General features: G+C 44.0%; 1 protein-coding gene across 1 annotated transcript in view; it reads left to right on the forward strand.

The window, feature by feature from the left end:
• Positions 1 to 19334, forward strand: part of LOC104263995 (cystathionine beta-synthase-like protein) — a 32068-nt gene extending 12734 nt beyond the window's left edge. Inside the window, exons 6-17 of the mRNA XM_059827931.1 lie at positions 408 to 487; positions 1817 to 1951; positions 2500 to 2569; positions 4878 to 4969; positions 5842 to 5967; positions 6618 to 6702; positions 6904 to 7009; positions 7834 to 7908; positions 8615 to 8749; positions 9701 to 9809; positions 13204 to 13288; positions 14977 to 19334. Coding sequence (XP_059683914.1) covers positions 408 to 487; positions 1817 to 1951; positions 2500 to 2569; positions 4878 to 4969; positions 5842 to 5967; positions 6618 to 6702; positions 6904 to 7009; positions 7834 to 7908; positions 8615 to 8749; positions 9701 to 9809; positions 13204 to 13288; positions 14977 to 15086 — 1208 coding nt within the window. The 3' untranslated portion in view covers positions 15087 to 19334. The remainder of the gene's footprint in view (positions 1 to 407; positions 488 to 1816; positions 1952 to 2499; positions 2570 to 4877; positions 4970 to 5841; positions 5968 to 6617; positions 6703 to 6903; positions 7010 to 7833; positions 7909 to 8614; positions 8750 to 9700; positions 9810 to 13203; positions 13289 to 14976) is intronic.
• Positions 19335 to 22448: the final 3114 nt, after the last annotated feature.

A 22448-nucleotide genomic window follows, 5' to 3' on the forward strand; every position in this document is an offset into this window, starting at 1 on the left:
TAGTGAGTCAATAGAGGCTCTAATGCTCTTCTGACTATCAAAATGATTGCTCTCGTCGTCTTTAGTTTAAAGCTCATTCCTTTCCCAAATTACTTCTGTAAAAATGAAGTGGGTGAGAGAGGAGGAGAGTGATGTGCAAACTGCTAGCTTTACCACATGCACATGTCAAGTTTTCCCACCGTTGGCTAAACTTTCTGTTGGCTGTGATCCTCAATGAACTAACAGCGCCTGTAAATCCAGTTCTTCCCAGTAGCCAGAAACGTTCCCTTTGCCACCCCTCTAGAGACACTGTATTCGAGCCTCTGGTGAAAATCTGATTAAAGCCAGGGCATGCCAAAGCTAGCATTGTGGGTTTTCTTCTTTGTTGCTCCTCACTGTATGCTGTACATGTCTTTGCTTGCTTCCAGGAATTGGGCTGGCCTTGGCTGCTGCAGTGAAGGGTTACCGCTGTATCATTGTGATGCCAGAGAAAATGAGTATGGAGAAGGTCAGATCTGCTTTTATTTTCAAGAATTAAAAAACAAGTGTGTTTGCACTTGCGGAGTTCCTGGTGCAGATGAGTGTTGTGGCTTTAGCAATGAAGGCGTAGGCTCTTGGCCTCTAAATCATTTGCCAGGCGGAACTCTGCTGAGGGCTTGTTGCCAGCGCCGAGAGAAATTCTGTCCATGGCTAGCCAGCCTGGAATGTGTTTAAGACCCGTCCCCACAGCACTGTCACTTGGAAAACTGTCATAACTGTTTTAAATACAAATGTCAAGGGAATTTGAGATTTACCTGGCCCATTAAGGTAACTACCTGCCCCCGGGTTAGCTGTTGCTCTGTGGGCAAAGGAGGACAAAGTAAGGCAGTGCTGAAGCATTGAATAGTCTTCCCTTCTGCACTGGGCTGAGCAAGGCCATGAGGGAGCCTGCTGAGCCCCTTAGGTTACACTGGGGGCTACTGCCAAGCATCTGAGTTGTGTCACTACAGCAACAAAGGGGAAGGAAGAGCCACCTGGGTAATGTCCACTTGCCTTCACTGTGGAAAGCACAAAACATCCAGCTCTAGAGCTAGCCTGTCCTGTGCTCCACTGGGGTGGTGCTGCACCTGCAGCCAAAAGAAGAGAAAAGATCCCCTGTGTCTCATAGTTGAGGCAACAAATTACTGTCAGCAAAACCACTTAGTGCAAACACTTCCAGCGTTCCAACTGAAAGGCAGCGGCACAAATGAGAACGATGTCCCCTGAAGGCTTATACCCATTACTTGCTCTTACCTGCTCTGGAGAGAGGTACCGGATGGCCATTGCCATGTGCCACACAGCACCACAAGCCCTCCCCTCTGAAGACAGGCCTTGGCTTAGCTCAGTGTCATAAACCTTCTTGCCCTCATACCAGTTGAGTGGTGCATAGGGCCCTGGAGGATCTCCTTTGCTGCCTGTGTCCAAAGGAGAAGGTCAATATATGTAATTTGCACTTAAACATAACATACTGGGCTATAGCACTGTTGGAGTGCAGAGCATATGTGACTGGCATGAAAGGAGATGGTGTTTTGCCTGAATGAGGCTTCTCAATATGTGCTAATAGTCCCTACAGGCCTGAAGGCCTAGAACTGAAATGGGAATTTGACATCAAGCTCCAAAGTAAAGCTTAGCTGAGACCAGATTACATTAAGGATTTGGACCCGTGGCTCAGTGATGCTGTGAGGCTGGGGTGTAGAACTGCTAAGGAGGCTATTGCAGACCAGGTAAAAGGCAAGATGTTTCTTTCCCCTGCATCTCAGTGAAGTCTCTGTGCTAGGAGAGCAGTTTTGAGTTTTGTGGCCACCTTTATTTACTACAGGTGGATGTCCTGAGAGCTCTGGGTGCTGAGATTGTGAGGACCCCAACTACTGCCAGATTTGATTCTCCTGAATCTCACGTGGGAGTAGCATGGAGACTGAAAAACGAAATCCCCAATGCACATATACTAGACCAGGTAAGAGCCAAAGTGTCAGAGGTGCAGACATAGCATGGGAGGAGGTATTCCAGCCTTGTTCTTTAGTGTCCTTGGTTGACTGTTCAACAGCCTAGGTGTGTGGAGGAAAAGATGTCCCAAGTCTGGAGCTGTAGTTGAGCCATCACCATGCTGTAGGGTAGCAAGCTTTTAACGTCACTAGAGGGCAGCAACGAGCCTATGTTTGCAGAACTGCAAAACGTTGGGTGGCTTTCCACTGCATTGGCAGTCCTGCGTGGAAGAATAGGTACAAGGGTCATGTTCTTAAAAAACTGTCCTGCAGACAGGACAGATCTTGGCATTGGAGGGTGCTGGCACCTTAGAACTACTCTTAATTTAGGTCATTTAGGAAGGTTGTGCCTCCCCTTGGGTATTCTGCCTCAGTCCAGGTAACAAGGAAACGGCCTGGAAAGAGTCTATGTAGGTGTTATGGGGTTTGGAGGATGTTTTTCATGTTCTTGAAATGCCTCACAATGTGAACTTTGTTGTCTTTCTAGTCTACTTAATGGCTCTTCTATCTTTAAATATAGTACCGTAATGCCAGCAACCCCCTGACGCACTATGACACCACAGCTGAAGAGATCCTGCAGCAGTGCGAAGGTATGTTTGCTCTACTACTAACCCCCCCTTCAGTGAGTCCCTAGTATTCTCTTATTGTTAGGTATTTGGAGAATGGGACCTGAGGTGGTTGAGAAATGCATGGATTTTGATACAGCAAATCCTGTACATGTGCTGTGTGTCATTAGAGAATTAATTTATTTCAGTAGTCATACTAATGAATTATTTTTTCCCCATTAAAGAGGGGTGCTTTGGTTTTTAGATTCTTCTGCTTGTGACCAGGTGGAGAAAGCAGTGATGCTTAAGTAATCTTTAAAAAAACAAAAAAGCAATAGCTAGAGTGGCATGAAAGAACAGCATTGCTTCCTCTGATCACAAATACAGAATCGTAGAATCGTTTAAGTTGGAAAAGACCTTTAAGATCGAGTCCAACCGTTAACATAACACTGCCAAGTCCATTAAACCATGTCCCTAAGCACCACGCCTACACATCTTTTAAATACCTTCAGGGATGGTAACTCAACCACTTCCCTGGGCAGCCTGTTCCAATGCTTGACAACCCTTTCAGTGAAGAAGTGTTTCCTAATATCCAGTCTAAACCTCCCCTGGTGCAACTTGAGGCTGTTTCGTCTCGTCCTATGCTTGTTACTTGGGAGAAGAGACCGACACCTACCTCGCTACAACCTCCTTTCAGGTAGTTGTAGAGAGGTCTCCCCTGAACCTCCTTTTCTCCAGGCTAAACAACCCCAGTTCCCTCATCTGCTTCTCACAAGACTTGTGCTCTAGACCTTTCACCAGCTTTGCTGCTCTTCTTTGGACACACTCCAGCACCTCAATGTCTGTCTTGTAGTGAGGGGCCCAAAACTGAATGCAGTATTGAAGGTGCAGCCTCACCGGTGCTCAGCACAGGGGGACAATCACTTCCCTAGTCCTGCTGGCCACACTATTTCTGATACAAGCCAGGATGCCATTGGCCTTCTTGGCCACCTGGGCACACTGCTGGCTCATATTCAGCCGGCTGTCAACCAGCACCCCCAGGTCCTTTTCTGCAGGGCAGCTTTCCAGCCACTCACTCCCAAGCCTGTAGCGTTGCATGGGGTTGTTGTGACCCAAGTGCAGGACCCGGCACTTAAGTATTTTTACATTCTCAGACCAAATACTCCATTACACTGGAAGCTATTTCACTTAGAGCAGTTTGTACTCCTGAGGACTCCTGTGTTGCAGTTGTTACCAGTAAGACCTGTTTACTCTGCAGGGATTGCTTTCATGTTAGCTCTAGGCAGCCAGGCTGGAGTACCAGAAGTGATGGAGCTGTGGCAGCAGAGAGCTTTAGCTGGGCTAACTCATCCAGCGGAAGAATTGGTTTGAGAGCTGTTGGAGGCATTTAGTGTGAAGGAAGTCTTATAGGAGGCAACTGACGTGCCTTATAAAACAGTACTGTTTCTGATGGGACCCTCTAATAAGAAAATCAGCTATTAAATTCCTTCTCATTAAGGTGAGGACCATGTGAAGTGTTCTCATCCACCCCACCCCCCAAATAACTCTAGCTGTTCAGAGGTTTCGGCTTATCTTTCTGTGGCAAACTTTCTTTGAGTTAAAATGAGTATACTGTAACAAACTGCCATCCCACAAACTGAGAGTCTAGAGGAGTTCTAGCTTTAGGCTTCTTGTTTGTATTTACTTTCCCTCATAGGCCAGTCGCTGTTCAGTTATTACTGAGTTATATCCCTGCTTGGCAGGGTGTTATTCTTTTGACTGGTAAGCATTTGTTTTGGTGTGTGAATTGGTGTGTGTATTTTTTATTAACAAAGCTATCATGTGGATGCACCATGGAAACTGTAGGGGTTGGCAGAAGAATGAACTATCATACCTGCACTCACTCTGAGTGCTCATGAACAAAATAGTATTTTTCACAAGAAAATGAGAGAGTAGTTGTGTTAACAGTTCTCTCAATGGGTACCTATCCCATGCTCTTAGGACTCACTCAGTAAATTAACTAATATAATGGGCTGCTCATTCTAATTTAAAGAATGAATTATCTACATCAGCAAATACGGTAACGGGAAAACTACAGGTGTCAGCTGTATGGGCCACTTCCAGCTCTGTCCAAAGTCCCACAAACTGGTGCCTTGCCAGGCTGCTGGATGTACATTTCAAAACCATTGTTGAAGTAAATGGGGATTGAGCAAGGTGGTCTCAAGATAGGTCTCATAACACAGCTCTTGGGAAGCAAAGAGCTTATCTTGCCCATTTTGGTTAAAGAAAGTCCATACTTAGGTTTGAGTGGGTTTTTAATCCATCGTTCTGGGAGAGATTTCACAACCATCTTCTATCCCTCACTTTTAAACAGGAAAAATAGACATGCTGGTGGCTACAGCTGGCACAGGAGGTACTATCACTGGCATCTCCAGAAAGCTAAAGGAGAAGTGTCCAGGTTGCAAAGTAAGTGGCAAGCCTAAAAGCATTTCTTTTTAGCGGGGTGAACCTCAAACTGCTCCACTTGGCACGTCCCATTCCTTGCAGGCCTGCCCTGGGTATCTATGGGAAGCTCTTGGATGTTCTCAGTTAGAAGGTAGTTCTAAGCAGCAAAGAAAGGTTTTCAAATTGTCTGAAATCATCATGTTCTAGTCTCACTGGTGACAAGAGTTCAGGCTTGGCTCAGCAGATGGAAAATGGCCCTCAGATCCCTTTGTAGGGTGTCTGAGAAACTTCCTTCTCTGGTGTGTACTGAGGCTTCTGTTTCCTCTCTGACGGTGCCTTCACTAACTTGTCTGGAGCTGCTGAGTTCTTACCAAGTGAAATTTTTTCTGCACACACCAACCCGTGTGTCTACCTGTGTGCTGTGTTAGATTTCCTCACAGAAGTTGGTATTGTGTTTCAATTGTGAATATTTTCCTACGTAGGTAGGGAGCAGTAAACAAAATAAAAATTAACCTGCTTACACTTGGCACAAAAAGTATTGGCTGTAATGATGCCTGACAAGTGAATGAGAACAATCTTGTCTCAGGGAAACCCTATCTTCTTTTTAAACCAAGCAAAACCCATGCAGAACAAATGGTGCTCTTCACTTAGTGTCCACAGCCTGAGGAGACAGGATGGGTTGCCAAGAGGCCAGAAGCAGTGAAGCATTTTGCTCACAGGGGAGGTGAATGTTGCCAGGAAGAAATGAATAGGAGACTAGGTTGCTGTTAGCTTGGCTGTGTGCGCAGCCAGTGTGACACCAACAGCTGTAATGAGGCCAGCGCTCATGAGTAAATAGCCGTGTTCTCAAAAGCAGTGTGTCATGGTAGCCAAAGTGGAAACTGCTTCTCCAGATTATAGGTGTTGATCCTGAAGGCTCCATCCTTGCTACACCAGAAGAACTGAACAAGACTGACAAGACAATGTATGAAGTGGAAGGAATCGGATATGATTTTGTCCCCACAGTGTTGGATAGATCTGTAAGTCATGCTTCTTGGTTTACTGCCCTTTGCCCTCTGTTGGGATGCAGAAGCGGGGTGAAAGGTGGAGGAAAAAAACTGGGGAAGTGTTTCTTTGAGCTGAAAGGGGAGTGCTAGCAGACAGAACTATTCCTATTCTTTCCATCAGTAAAAGCAGTCCTCACTGCACTGGCCATGTTTGTTTTACAATGCTAGGTGGAAATACTGTGAGCGGATAACATTTTCCTAGAAGACAGTACTTCATTTTTTATTTTTTATTTTAAATTAAAAAAACTCCAACCAATCAAAAAAAAACCCCAACAAAGCACCCCAACCTCTCCCAGCCAAAAGTGGTATAACTATGTCCTGAGCAGAGCCTGTGTCCCTGGGAAGCCATCCAAGAGGGGAGGAAACTGATGCTCTCTGTGACTGTCTCACAACAGCCTGTTCTCACAGCAAGGTTTCAATAAGGAGCCTGTTGTGCTAATGTGATCATCTTACCTTGGCAAAAAAAACCCCACTTGGCATTTGTACGATGGAAACCCAGGCACATGGCTCAGTGGGGCAGCTATTACCTCCAAGAGCATAGGTTGAATTCACACTACTTGTGTTGCTCCCCTAGCCTTCTTATTTAAACAGACCCTTGTTTCTGTCTTCCTGCCCCTTCCCAGGCAGTGGACCAGTGGTACAAGAGCAATGATGAGGAGTCGTTTGCTTTAGCACGCATGCTGATCCGAAAGGAAGGACTGCTGTGTGGTAAGAGCAGATGTGAATCCTTGGGGTATCTCTGAATAATATGTGGGAGACTGAAGCCTTGTGCAGGTCAGGGAGACATCCTTCCACTTCAGAAGCTGTCTTCCTCACCCTGGGCTCCTCTACTGTTTCTCCTCCTCTCTTTCATTCTTTCTCATTTCATTTTTGGTTTGACAGTTTTGCCTCTGATCTGCATTTTGGTAGGTGGCAGCTCAGGCAGTGCCATGTCTGTAGCTGTGAAGGCAGCCAAAGAGCTGAAGGAAGGTCAACGCTGTGTTGTTATCCTCCCTGACTCTATCAGGAACTACATGTAAGAACCTGCTTGTTTTCTCTCTGGGAAAAGGGTGAGGCAGTCCCTCAGACCTCCTTACAGTAGTGGCAAGTTGAGTACATATTTCTTATAGCACCCAGTTACCAAAGCAGGGAATGTGTTTGGGGCACAACTTCTGAGATACCTAGAAAGGGTCTGACATGAAGTAGAAAGGAGGTTAGCCCTCTGAAAGCTGGCTCCTCCTTGTGTCTGACTTCAGAATATAAACATCACTGGTTAGCATCTTTCCCAGGAAAAGACTTGCTTTCACTGTTTTATTTACTGGGGACCGTTGGTATTATCCCATTCCTGGAAGGGTCCCGGTAAGGCTGTCTGCTCTCTCTGCCTGTGTCCACAGCAGAACACAGCACTACTGTAGCAGCAGCCGGTGTTGGGGTGAGTTTACAAGTGGAAGTGTGAGGGCTTTGAGCTGTGCTGAGAAGTTGTTTCTCTCCTACCGCATTGAAACATATCCCAAAACATGATGTTTTTAGCTGTGTTTAATGACTGCTGTTGCATCCAAGCAGACAGACCTTGCCTGAGTACAGGTTGGCACTTCTCCATTCCAGGCTGTGTCTCTATTGTATTGCAAGGGACTGATGTAGTTAAAGCTTTGTTTCCTGTGGGATTCCTTTTTTCTTCCTGTGAGTATTTCTTCTCTATGTTCCTGGCTGGTAAGCTTGGATGGCAAACGGCAGTATATTTTCAATTACGCATTAGTTGTTGGTGGTGGTGAGCTGTAAACAGTTGCCTTTCTGTGCTATTAGGTTTGCTGTCAGATGCTCAGCCTGCTAATGAGCTTTTCACTTCCTGCTGTTTTCCAGGTCCAAGTTCTTGAGCGACAAATGGATGATTCAGAAAGGGTTCATGAAAGAAGAATACCTTGTCAAAAAACCTTGGTAAGCTTGTCAGATCCATTTGGATTTTCATAAGTCTATTCAATTGACTTTATGGCAGTTGCTAATTTAAAGCTCGTTTCAATTTACACTACTTCCTTTGATTTAGCTAATCTTTCATGGTATTGTGTTGATGTATAATTGCAGCTATTGATCAAATCTGCTTAAATTAGTTGTTTTCCTTCTTTGAGTTGCATGGCAGCAGAAGAAAACTTGATACTTAATGATTTTTTTTTATGAAAAGGGTTGTATCCGAAATGAAAAGTAGCATACAGAGAACCCTTCAGAGATCAGAGTTCTGGAGTGCAAAGCACTGCAAATCTACATAGGTGGAGGAGGTTCTTCCCTAAATTGCTACCTATAATGACTGTAAACATGGCTAGCTCTGAGTAGGAGCACAAAATTTTCTGTGTAAGATACAAAAAATGAAACTAGGGAGATTAGTACTCTCCGCTAACTATCTGTAATCCTAGAAAGTAGATGAAATAAGGAAAAGAGTTTTGGTCTTAAAGCCTTCTCACACTTCAATGACTTTCTGATATTGGGGAGAAAACTTGAAAGCCTTGAAGCTTTACTGACTCTAGCTGAATCCTGACTCTTCCTTGCAGCCTTTTGTCATTCCTGTAGTGTTGAAAGCCACTGTACATGAACAACTGTCTCTGTTCTCTCCATAACACTTGCATGGGTTTGGGTTTTATTTCATCCCCAGGTGGTGGAACATCAGTGTTCAGGAATTAAGCCTGTCTGCTCCCCTGACTGTGCTTCCAACAGTTACCTGTGCAAAGACTGTTGAAATTCTCCGGGAGAAGGGATTCGACCAGGTACCAGTTGTTGATGAATCTGGGTATGTCCACTATTCATCCATATGTATCACTTTCCTCATGAGGTCCCAAGGGATGTCTTTAAAAGCTTACTAGAAGTATAATATCCTCTCACTCATCTTTCTTCGGTTATAGTAACACAGTTCAGAAATGTTACCTTAAAGACACCAATGCTGGACTTAATATGTTGTCGTGCCAAGACTATCCTGCCTTTCGTAAGCTTCTAGTGATTATTATGATGTACTTAGTCAGTGTGTCTCTGCAGGATAATTTCACTGTTTTTGTAATAGGTGTTTAAGTTAACAAAGCAAAAATTCATATTTAAAACAAACAAGCCCAAACCTACCCATCTCCACCACAGCTTTCACCCAGTTTCTTCAGAACTTGCATTATAGTGCAATGTTGTAGTGACCCCTATAAACCAGGGTGTCCCCAGCAAGCTGGTATGCCTTATCACCCTGTAGGTCTCCTGTAGGACAGGCTGAATAATGAAGAGTTGCTCAGTTTCTCTCCAGTTACAGTGCTAACTTAAGGGATTAATCGTTGCAGGTCCTTGCAACATCCTTGCAGGGAGAAGGGGAATGAGCAAAATTGAACTGAGCATGTCTCTGGCCTGTCACACCTTTCAAAAGGACAGATGAGGGCATAAAACAATGAAGTGGTGCTTTTCAAAAGCTCTGTCAGATTGCAAGAAGCTCTCCAGTTGCAAGGACTAGAGATACAAAGAGCCTGTTGCTCAGAAGGGCCAGGCACCCACAGCACCTGCTGACTTCTGTGTGAGTCCCCAGAACTTATGACAACTGGACTCTGTCTCCTGCAGAGACACAGAATCCAAGTATACCATCAATGTTGCTTTATACCATGACACAGCTGAACTGACTTCTCCAGGTTGGCTGAGAGCGGATGCTTTTATCTACAGGAACATCTGAGGCTTTCGTGTTGTTTAGCCCTGTCTTCTCTCTCTCCTTCCCCAGGGTGATTCTAGGCATGGTTACCCTGGGTAACATGCTTTCTTCACTGCTTGCTGGAAAAGTTCAGCCTTCTGATGAAGTCAGCAAAGTAATCTACAAGCAATTTAAACAGGTAAGCAGGTATATTCTACAACTCCTAGTTCTCTGGTTTAAAGTACTATTGTAGGTGTCCTAACACTAAAATGGCATCAAGTTGGGGAAGGTTTACCTGGGACCATTCAGAGCAGCTGTTACTGAGGACAGATGTGCTCTATGCTCTGTTCTAAGTCACTCAACAGCTTTCAGGTTCGTGTTGTGGCTCTGTATTGTGCTGTTCCATAACTTAAGCAGGCGTTCTTCTAGCATGCCCATCCTTTCCTCCTTCCCCAAAAAACCTCAGCACAAATCTGGGCAACGTTACTATCCAGGGGAAGAAACAGGGAGATGTTGACACAGCTCTTCTAAATAATTTCTATACTGGCTAAAAACAAGCAACTTTGCCTTTTGTATTAGATGCCTTGCTGAAACAGGGGGATGGCTGCTGAAAGCTGATGTTGTCAAGATGTGTGAATTTTGGTGTTACCCACTTTCACCTGTCCATCCAATGTGATGTGTCAAGATACCACAGTTTCCCAGCTGTATGGGTGCCTTCTAAAATACATAAGTTGCTGTTGCTTTGCTTCTCTTGCAGGAAGCGGATTTTGTTTTTAACATGGAATGCTTGACCTAGTTTTCACCAGGCTTTTAGTTTCAACGCTGTCTCATAGTAAATGAGCTGCTGTATTCCAGAAGTATATGTAATGTTTCCATTCAGTCCACAAACTATCAAGTCCCTGAGGTTGAGAAAGGATGCTAGTTCTTTATGGACAAATGTAAATACATTTTTTCCTTCCCAGACAGATAATCAAGCGTCAGGTGGAAATGTGGTGCGTAACAAAACTGCTTAGTTCATGTTCTCCCTCACTTGGATACCTTAAGAGTTTCTGGGGCTGGTGGTGTGCAATCATTTCTGTAGCTACACTGGTGTTAGCTGTAGTAATCTATCCTCTGTGCTTCTGAGGTTGTGGCTTTTTTCCATGGGCAGCTTGAAGTTTCTCATGCTTCTTCAGTAAAGAACAGCTTAACTGTTTCTTTTCTCTTTAGTTCTGACTTTTTTTATTGGTGGAGGATGGAAGGGGAGTGACACAGAAGTGGTGGTATTGCTAACATGCTAACTAAAGCATCATTTATTGGTTATTTTCCATTTGAATTGATGATTTAATGGAGAAACATGGTTAAATGCACATAACTTCAGAAGTATTGTGGATTTTGCTTTTCTTACCACTTTAGTTGACCTTATTTGGCTTGTTTCCTAGTGAAATTGGGAAAATGGATCATCTGTGTCACTGAAATGACTTACAGATCCTAACTGTAGGATATCCTACCACAATATGCATCAATAAGAGGTCAGCTTAGCCTGTGACTACCAAGGCAAAGCTATCTTTTGGCAACACAGGAAGCTTTCTTTGATATCTCTTAGAATGGAAGAGTAAAGGTTATAGCTTTTTTTTTCCAAGTTTCCAGTAGGATAGTACTCCAGGGCTTTGAAACACTAGTCAGGATAATTTGCCAATCCAAACAAGTGCTGTGTGTTAGTGGAGAGGAGGGCCATTCTTGTGGAGTCAGATGTTAGTGGTTTGGGGTCTTTTTACCCCTTCTTTCCCAAAGGATCTTTGCATCAACTACTGACATCTGGTAGGTGTGGTGCAGACATAGCCTTAGCAGACTTCTTGTCTGCCTTTACCAGAAAACAGGGCTGTGGCATGGTCTCTGAGACTTTCTTGTTACTATATCTAGTGTTTAAATTAGTGTTTAGTTTGTTCCCTTGTATGATTTTGGTTAGTGTCCTAGACCATTTACCACTCTGCTAAGCAACACGAGGCCTGGTGTCCCCAGCATCCCTGATGGACCACAGCCTACTTCTAGGGAAGGAGAGAATTTAGTTATAGGGCCATGAGCAGTGCCATGTCACTTGCCCTTAGAGCCAAACAAGCGGTCTCAGTCATGTGTAGTGTAGTAGCATGTGCATAGGCAATTGCCTTAAAGACTTAGTAGCTTTTAAAAAAAAAAAGCCAAAATGTGGGAAAACTGGTGGGCAAAACTTTTAGGGAGCTTGAATGAGCAGTAGTGAGAACTCCGTGGGAGTTCTGTTAGATTTCCATTAAGCGTTTCAGAACATGTTTATGTCTTCATAGTTGTCCCAGTGCTGCCTATGGGCTGCTTGTCCTGGTCGTATTTAGCCTATCTAGTCCTGAAAACAGGTCTATTGATTATACACAATCAGATTGCATGGGGCTCTACCCATTCAGTGAGCTTTGAACATAGGTTCAAAAGTTAGGCTTTGCACATACATTTGCACAAAACTGCTTGTCAGTGGTGGTGACTGATAGTTGACTTGATGTGACAGTAGGTCCAGATTTCCCCCCACCCCTTGCTTGGCCCACAGACTTAAGGATTGATGCTTCAGTATGCACTATAGGCTGCTGGTCCCTTTTTTCCCCCTTCCCAGGCTGCTGGGAATCCTTTTGATCTCTTCTAACTCACAGTAGGGAGATGAGAGCTCTGTGTTCCAGTGCAGCCCAACTGTTCATGCTGTGGCATTTATTTCTCAGTCACAACCTGAGCTCACTGCAGGATAAAGGCTTTTTTTAATCTGCAGTGCAAGACTTTTCTTTGTGGTAAACTCCTTTAATCCCCTTTAATGAAAGATGTCAGATGGTGGGTGCTGCTCTTACCTGGGGAGAGTCACCTGGGTAATAGACCTGTTCCTGCTGCTTAATGTGTTAAAGCATGTAGGAAGAAGTTTTATGCATTCTTTCAAATGGTTCCATCAGCTGATTAGCTAAGCGTTTCAGAAGGATCTGTATTATTCCTGCAGAGTCAACACAGGGTGCTTTCTGGTTTAGTCTTAGCAAAGTTGAACTTCACTAAAAATGAATTCTTAATTCTCAGTTCCTTGATTTGCACTTGAATACAGTGTTAGCTGAGCAATCTTCATCCTTGGTTTTGTTTTTGGCTTGTTTGGGCTTTTCTCTTCCCCTGCTGCCTTTGCAGATCGTATTCACTTCCACAATGATTTGCAGCCTGATTCATACACTTTTTCCCAGTCTTGCTACAGTAAAATTACCAAGTATAATGAGTTTTATGGTAACTTTTTTGTTAGGCGCATGGAACACTTGGCCTTCTTCCATCACTAACATTTGTCAGATATTCAGTATGTTCAGTATATTCATTATGTTTACAGAATCAGAATGAATAACTTCATGTAGTGCTTCATCTTTGTTCTGTTTTCTTGAAAATTAGAAAGAAAGAAAGAAAACTGATCTTTTAAGTTGGCTTTGATTTGTTGGTGTTTTACAATACTTCAGATTGGAGCAGTATATAAATGCTGATGTATTGTTTTTGATACTGCACGAAGTATATGGGGATTATCGACCACTAAATATGTAAAGGTCTGTTTTATTTAAGTTTTGTAACTCTCTCCTCAGATTAACCTGAAAGACAACTTGGGGAAACTCTCTCACATCCTGGAAATAGACCACTTTGCTCTGGTGGTTCATGAACAAATTCAGTGTGAGTATGATGTACTGTGCCTTGTAAGAGGTAATCTTTGAGTAGTAACAAGAAGCAAGTACAAGTGTGAGTCTTTAAACAAGTTCTGAAGAAGCCAAACCCTCTTTCTGTGTACGTAACTATGTGCTACTAACACCTAGTAAGACACTAGCACTGTAGTTCTTGTGGAGTAAATATTAAATCCATTAATAACCTCACATACTGTAATGTACCTGCCTTTGGAGCAAGTTACTGCTTAGAAGTGAATGCCTGACTCTAGTCCACAGGACAGCGGCTTTCTTAGTAGCAGTAAGCCAATGAATAAGCTCCTGCAGTACAACTGATCTTTGCTTCTTCCTACTCCTGTCCTACAATTTCCAGCAGTTCCATCACAGTGTGTGTCCCAGGTTAACTACACTTCAATTTTTTACCTTTCTAAAGCAAAGCCTTTATTACAACTTCATAAAGTTTAATAAGATCTATATGTCAACACTGACATCAGTGTTTCAAGACAGCTTAATATTTCTTTCTCCTGTTTATTTCATTTAAACTAACTTACTACCCTTCACTTGATGGTTTTCTTCCAAATTCTACTTTTCTTCATCCTTCTCAAAAACTCTTTACACTGCCTTCTTTATGAACTGGAAATGACTAAATAAATCTTCAAAGCCAGGGATATATCACTGTTACATATGAATACCATTTTTTCCTGGTTTATATTCCTTATAGCAGACAACTTGCAAAATTACAAACACTGGGAAACTAGACTAAAACCAATATTGACTCATCAGATAAATTTATCTGACAGCTATCTCAATTATAACTATAAATGAAGAATAGTCATCAAATTTGGGCTTGTTCCTGATATCCATAAGGATGTGCTCTTGACTGCTGACTATTTATAAACCTAGAATCTCACTGGAAGCTTCCAATGGAACAAAGATTGAGTAAATGAAAAGTCCAGGACCATCCAGCTGGCTGAACAAACTGAGTATATAAGTAGGCTAAACATCTCAATGCAGCCAGACTTTCGGAACAGGGAACTTAGACCATAGATAAAGGGCCCGAGGTCACTTGGCTACTTGGTTCCCAGGTCAAAGGCTTATGCTCACAATGAAAAATCGCTTGAACCTGTGCTCTCAATACAGCAATGATTAGATGATTAGTAAGTTTTTTGGTTATAAATGGGATAATGTTGTATTGTGATTTTTTTTTTTAATATACTAATTCTGTATTTGACAGTGGTGTAGGAAGATGGTAGCATTGCATGTCCTCCTCTAGTGGCCCCTGGTTCAAATGGGATAATGTCAGTTTGCAGCTGCTTCAGGTAGAACCACAGAAACTAATGTATGAGGAAAAGACGCCTTATAATAGAGGATTTGCTTTGAATTTTCATGTCCAGAAAAATAAATCTGATGGACCCTGATCCTTCCTTCCATAATGTCTGGGTTTCTATATCCCTTTTGTTGAGGAGCCTTTCTGAAATGGAAATGCTTGCCACTTCCTATGTGACTGTTGGTCAAGATGCCATTTGGGTTTCCCCTCAACGTACAAGGGTCATCAGTGATAACAAACTCCACCAACAGGCCCTGACATGTGGATCTGGGATGGCTTGGCACCTGCCTTTACAAACAGTGCCATTAAAACTAAATGAGATGGTGTGTTTTTGCGCCTCCTAAAGCCAGAATCCCCTCTTTGTTTCTGTGTAGATAACACTGATGGTTCCTCCAGTAAGCGGCAAATGGTGTTTGGCATCGTTACAGCCATCGACCTGCTTAACTTCGTGACTGCACGAGAACGGGAAAGAAAGTCCAACTAAAGTCAAGTAGCAATGTGGAGCCTCTTCAACAACACTTTGCAACCTCCAAAAAAGAATCAGGTTTATTTCTTAGGTAGAATGGTCTGTTCTTAGGGTGCGTTGTTTTTTTTTAAATTCTGAAAATAAGCAGTTAGCTATCCTGGTGTCAGCTATGCAGCCAGTGCATTTGCTGTATTGCACAGCTTCTGGGGACTTGTTTCTTAATCAGGTTACATAATATTTCTTATCAAGACAATTTATTTTTTTACCTATATATATGTAAAAATATTGCCTAAATTAACTGGTATGTTCCTTACTTGTTATGTCGAAAGTCTGGCTTTCCAAAACATTGTTTCAGATTCATAAAATGTGTTGAAATAAAGAGTTACTGAAGCAGAGGCCCAAGAGAGCTCTGGAAAGTTTTGGATTATTATTTTTTCCATGCAAGGGTGTTAAGCTAGATAATACCTGTGTGGAGACAAAAATGGGACTGGAGTGTGGAGAGAAGAAAGGAGGGGTTTCCCTTTTGGTGACATCAGTCTAAAGCAGGAGGAAATCCTGAGGGCTGGAGTTGAGGCTTGTTTCAACCAGCTGCTCTGAGGAAAAACTGACTTGAGTGGAAGCCTGACAGTGAAGTGACAAACATAAACTAGTGACTTTGTTCTACACAGTGCACCAGCTTTCACTGCGAAGACAGACCTTTTTTTTTCCAATTGTACCCTGATAAGTAAGCACAAGTGAGAAGATTAAAAGGTAAGATCAAGCTTCTTGCCTGAAGGTTTTTGAAAACCACACTGTTTTGTCTAGTACCTTCCCCTTACCTCCTCACCTTCATATTTATCTTGAAGTGCTTCTTTTTACGCCTGTTTTAGAAGAGCTAAAGGTAATCTGTCAAGAGCTGTAAACTCAAGTTCTGTTCAAGTACTCCTACACTGTAGCATCTTATTCTAGGAGAAAAACCCTACTACTAATTGAATTCACTGTAGCCAAGCTTGGAAGTAACAGGCAAACATAGTGTGGAGTGGTACTGTCAAGAGTACACAAGAGTAATGTGCAGTTGGTGTGTGCAGCTACAGCTTTTCGCCACTTCTGTAACTCTGGATTCTTCAGTAGTGTTTGACTTGTGTAGCTGTGGCACAGTTTGGCGCTAGCAGCCCCATCTGTACACTGCTGTGCTCAGGCTACTACTGCTGTTAGTGGTAACGATGAGTGGAATCACCCTGTGGTTACAGGAGAAAAGTAGCTGTTCATCTTCATTAAGACTGCTCTAATCATCTTCTGACTGGCCTTTTGCCAAGAATTAAGTTTTTGATCAGCAAGAGTGACACTTTTCTTAGCTTGTCTCTCTTTCTACTGAAGTAGAAAAATACTATTTCAGCTGGGGCTGTTGCTGGTAGGATAGCAAAGGGGGTTTTTGGATGGTTGTTTTTTTTTTTAAAAAAAGCTGAAGGCAGTTGTGAGTCAGCTAAGAGAAAACAAAGGGGTTATTTAAAAATTGCAATTACTACCTCCTGTATATAGATTTCTTTCTACCTTGCTGGCCTCCCTGTGGCAGTGGAATTTGCTGTACATTTTGGAAGTGTGTGCTCAGAGGAGAGAGATGGTGGAAGCCACCCTGTCCCATGTCAGTGCCGAGCAAAGAACATCACGCAGAGCCTTTGCAGTTGTGCCTTGGGTGATGCTGGCCTGGAGGAGGGATGCAAGAGCTCAAAGCCAAAGAAGTGACACCAGTGATAGCGTCTGCCTGCCAGCAGTGTGACAGCCTGGTTTGTTTTCTAGCTGCTTCTCTTTCACCTTAAATTTGTGAATATTAAGAACTTTGTTGTCACAATAAAAAGCCTCAGACTGATTTCTGATAACTTTAATGCCATACTGGGGGATGCTAAGTTTATTCTGCCCTTATTTGGTTTATTTCCTTAGACATTGGCCATCCCTTCAGATTAGGGCTATTACTGAAGTAACATGACCCATACTTACCTTGAACTGTGGTTTAACCATTGAATTAATATACTACTTTAAGATTTAAGACAACTTTTCCCAAGGCTCTGGAATAAACTACTATAAAGTCTAAAAATGTGCAACTTTAATGATAATTGGTTCTACAGGATGGTTGATTTTTTAAAAAAAATTTTCTTCTTTTTTTATCCGTATGCTGTGCAGTGATTCCTTTCTCACTGTTCCCCCTCACTGAAATAGCAACCCCAGCTTGGGTGCTTTGACTAGTGGAGAGCTGAACTAGTGTGAGTATCAGATGTGTGTACCTGTGTGTTAAAGACATTGTTTTCAAATACAACTCATCTTTCAAACTGTTTTTTTAGCTACTTCCCAGGGGATCATAAATAACTTAGCACAGTTAAGGGCACGGTCTTTGATCTTAGCACCTTTAACACCCTTTATGTTTCTCAGTGTAGAGAGAGTCTGTGAATGGTCAGTTGTATCCCTTGAGACATCAGTATTTCAGCCAAGCTTCTAAACTCATTTCCCAATTATTTCAAATATTGTTGTCAGATATATTTTTATATCTATTCTTAATTTACAGGGAAGGCTGAGAGGGACTTATTTCTTTGGTTACTTGTATTTTCACTGCGTCCTTTGATTCCCACACTTGTAAAAGAACCTGTGTACTTCACTAGATGCTGCTAACTGAAGTGTTTGCTGCAATCGTAGCTGTCACTGCTGCTAAATTTTGGCATTACTGTTGCTCTTGAAAATTTACCCTACTTGCTTTTATCTGACTTTTGGTTTTTTTCCCCATTTTCCATCTGACCTTCACTGATGGTGGCAGGGAGGGGGGTGCTTAAGTGTTTGGCGTTTTTTCCTTTTCTTTTTGTGCCTGTAAAAGCCCCATGTCCCAGCCTAACTGAATTCAGCAAGAAACATGAGAAGGGTAGAAGATTCCCAAAGTTGCTTTTTAGAACAGCAGTGGAGGAGAGAAGTTAGAGTTGGGGCAGCAGAAGATTAATGGGTAGCTTTACCTGTGACACAGAGAAAAATGTCAAGATTTTAATTTGCTTTTTTAGTTTACTGATCATAAATTAATCTCTGTAGCGTCATGAAATCAAAATTGGGTAGTATTGCTGGTTAAGAAAGAAGGAGTGGCTAGAGCTGCTAGGGAAGAGGGGATGTGAGTCTAAAGCAATCTAAGTAAGCCAAAGTATCTAAGCAATCCACCTGCGCTGCTCTGCCTGTGCAGTTTGTTAAGAGCAGGAGCTGCTTCCTGTTCTATGCTGGCACAAGGAGGAAAAGGTGGCCATCAGCCACTCTTATTCACAGTAGCAACCCTGTTTGACTAGAGGAATTGGGGAAATAGATGGAGTTGCTGAATGACTGAAAAACTTTCCAGAGCTCTTTCCTCTAGTAGGGATGAAGGCAGCAAAAGAGAAGGGGACAGGGAAACCTGCAAAGCTGAAGTTTCTCTGATGCAAAAGCTTATGAGCGTGATGCTTTTTTGCATGTGTGAGAATGTTGTTACTAGCCTGGTCCTAGTTAGTAGTGGTAGGGCTGGATTAACATTTGACTCATCTCTCTGTTTCAAATACTGTGAGGACCAAGAAAAACATTGCAGTTTGTTTGTTTGGTCTTTAACCTGAAGGTCAAGTCCAGAGCTTGAACAGAACAACTTTTTTTTCCTGAAGTGGCTGTCTGTGTCCTCTGTTTACCTGTGCTGATTAAGCAAGCACTGACCATCTGCCTGAAAACTGTTTTGCACATGGATACTTATAGCAACAATTTATGCTGTATTTGTTTGTCACTGTAAGAGAATACCAGTCCTTTTGGTCTGATGTTGGCTCTGCAAAAATACTTCTATTTTCTCACCTGAAGATGATTATTCAGTAAAATCTGTATAATATTTTGCAAGCAGTTATCAGGCAATGACTTAAGGATCATTTTGAAGTCGTTGCATCCAATATTACTTCCCCCTTCTTCAACAAGCTGTGGCTGACTCCAGAACGCTGTCTAGCTGAGGTTCCTCTAAGCAGCCAGACTAGTCTCATCTGCCCACCAAGCTTGTCGCTAAATGGTTTCTGAAAACGTCTGCTTGCCATTATGAATTTCACACAACATGCTTACTGTCAGCAGTTGCCTAGCATTGCCACTGTCATCCAACAGCCTTTCTTACTGCGTAGTGTCAACACGCTACCATGACAAAGGGAAGACTTTTCTTATGCTTTAAGGAGCTGGGAAAAATCAATACTATGCGCTGTATTTATTGCACAAATGTTCACAAATGTACAATATAAAGAGTTCAATAAAAGCTGTCTGATTGCAGAATGACACTGGGTTTTTTAATGGCAGTTTGAGTTGAAAGTGTATTAGACTGTAGACTCTGAGAAATTCCTATCAGCTGCAGAAGACCTCTTGCTTTCAGTGAGTGGACTGCAATGCTCTACAGCTCTTCTCTCTCCAGAGAGCTGCTGGTATGGCAGGACTGTCGGGGAGCCAGCCCACGGTCTGCTTCTCATGGCTGGCTTTACTATGATCCTGGTGTTTCTGTACAAGGTAGGAAAGGAGGGATGTAGAGCTAGGGCTCAGATGCCGCTGGTGAAGTTCCTACAGCGACAGGTGCCTGTGAAGTCAATGGGATAGATATTGCCAAAGAAATGCAAGGGGTATGGGTCAGCCTGTGTTTCTGTGAGAAGGCACTGTCTTTTGGGAATTGTGGTGAAGCTATAACGTTAAAAGGTGCATGAATTCAAGTGAGGTGCCTGGGTGGTGTTCTGTGGATAAGGAGCAGCTGGGAGAAACAGAAGGGGCTGGCTGTGTTATTTCAGAGCTATGTATGTATGATTTTTCAATTCGGTGGGGTGGGTTGAAAAGTGGCTGATAGATAGAGCTCAGAGGGTTGTGATTAGTGGCACAGAGTCTAGTTGGAGCTCTGTAACAAGTGGTGTTCCCCAGGGGTCAGTACTGGGTCCAGTCCTGTTCAATATATTCATCAATGACCTGGATGAAGGGATAGAGTGTGCCCTCAGCAAGTTTGGTGATGACACAAAACTGGGAGGAGTGGCTGACACACCAGAAGGCTGCGCTGCCATTCAGCATGACCTGGACAGGCTGGAGAGTTGGGCAGAGAGGAACCTTATGAAATTCAACAAAGGCAAGTGTAGGGTACTGCACCTGGGGCAGAATAACCCCATGCATCAGTATGGGTTAGCTGCTGCTGGAGAGCAGCTCTGTGGAAAGGGACCTGGGAGTCCTGGTGGACAACAGGATGACCATGAGCCAGCAATGGCCCTTGTGGCCAAGAAGGCCAATGGCATCCTGGGGTGTATCAAGAAGAGTGTGGCTAGCAGGTGGAGGGAGGTTATCCTCCCCCTCTACTCTGCCCTCGTGAGGCTGCCTCTGGAGTACTGTGTCCAGTTCTGGGCTCCTCAATTCAAGAAGGACAGGGAGCTGCTGGAGAGGGTCCAGCAAAGGGCTATGAAGATGATTAGGGGACTGCAACATATTTCTTATGAGGAAGGGCTGAGGGACTTGGGTCTTTTTAGTCTGGAGAAGAGAAGACTGAGGGGGGATGTTATTAATGCTTATAAATCCTTAAGGGGTGGGTGCCAGGAGGATGGGGTCAGTCTTTTTTCAGTGGTGCCCAGTGACAGGACGAGAAGTAATGGGCACAAACTTGGTTATAGGAAGTTCCATCTAAACATGGGGAGGAACTTCTTGACTTGAGGGTGGCAGAGCACCAGAACAAGCTGCCCAGAGAGGCTGTGGAGTCTCCTTCTCTGGAGATATTCAAAACTCGCCTGGACGCATTCCTGTGCAATCTGCTCTAGGTGAACCTGCTCTGGTGGGGGGTTTGGACTAGGTGATCTCCAGAGGCCCCTTCCAACCCCTTATCATTCTCTGATTCTGTGATTTGTGCTGCTGCTCAGTGTCTTGGTCAATTGCTCAAGTTAAACTAGGGTGAAGATGGTTTATATCTGCTAGGCAAGCGAGTAAACCCCTCATCCCTTGGTTTTTTGGTCCCCATTTCCTTATGTGGTCAGTCCTTGCTCAGGCCCATCCAAATAGCTTAGGACCCTGTTGGCTGATCTCACTGGGATGTTGTTCCATCTTGCAGAGACACGGGGGAAGGCCAGTGGGTGGAGAGGTGCAGGGGCGGCTTCCTCTGCCTGCCTCAGCTGCCAGGGCCAGTCCCACAGGCGTGTGGCATGAGCTCCTTGCCGGCTCACTCACCTGCGTGCCGGGTTTTCTTACAGGGGCATGGTTCATCTACCTCCTTGCACACACAGAGCGCTCTATCCTCAGCTTTATCTTCTCACTCCTGATCCAGTGTGCTCTCCAGCAGCTTGTGGTGACTGACACAGCAGACAAATGATACACTGAACTTTCTTGACCTTACACATCCTTTTCATGTGATCAGTTGAAATGCTGTCGTTGCCAGCAGCAATTGCAGATCATTGCCTTACCTTCACCTTTTGGCAGTCTACTCAGAGGCAAAAGGGATCCTGATATTGCAGTGTGATACACAGAAGGCTGACGTCGCTCCCAGGCTTGCCTGTGCGAGGAAAGAGCATTTCAGCAGAAAGGCCAAAGGCTAACCAGGCACAGAGGGCAGCAGGCAGCATGCTGGATCAGGTTCTGCCTGCCAGCAGACTAAAGGCATGCCTGCCCCAGCTGCAGCCCTTGCTCTGTGCTGCTGCATCTGCTGCCGGGCTGCGGTCCTGAACAGGGAGCTGAACCAGTTAAAAAATACCCTAGCAAGGTAGATCAGGGGCAGTTTTAGCCAGTGCAGCTATTGAGAGAAACATCCAGGGCTCCTTGGTGTGCCCCAAGGGCGTCCCGTTGGCATTAGCAGCCTCCACAGGTTTGAGTGTTGCGGGCTGGTGACCACGCACATCCTGTTTTTGCAGAAGGATGCAAGACCTTTCCCGACTGCTGAGGCACTGCCTAATGGCACTGCTAGGACTGAACTGGCCCCAGCTACGGAGGTGCCCTTCCTCGTGGGTGATGGCCACAGGGAAAATTACTGGGTACAATCTGCTGTACTGGCTCTGGAGATAAATGGAGGACTTCAGTCCAGAAAGCTACCTTACAAAAGTAATAAATTCCCTTCGGGAAAAAAAACCCCATCAACCCACACTCATGTTGTCGATGGAAGCGTCACAACCTTTTGCCCCTGCAAGGTAAAGGCAGACGCGTTTGAGCTTTGCTCATGAAGGCATTCTTTATCTATATGGGCTTATCGGAAGTGGAGCTTTGGAGAGGGAAGTGGCTGTGCGCAGGCGTGCGTCCCTGCCAGGGCGCAAGGAGCCCAGGCTGCACCAGGCTGCTGGCCGCAGTTGCCATGGGGTTAAATGCATACAGTGGGGATGTGTGCATGTGGGTCCCACAGAGCCTGGGCCCTCTCTCTCAGTCCTTGCCAAAGCTGTGCTGCAGCCA

Source organism: Gavia stellata, chromosome 1, assembly GCF_030936135.1.
Source record: "Gavia stellata isolate bGavSte3 chromosome 1, bGavSte3.hap2, whole genome shotgun sequence".
In the NCBI taxonomy this organism is placed as follows: domain Eukaryota; kingdom Metazoa; phylum Chordata; class Aves; order Gaviiformes; family Gaviidae; genus Gavia; species Gavia stellata.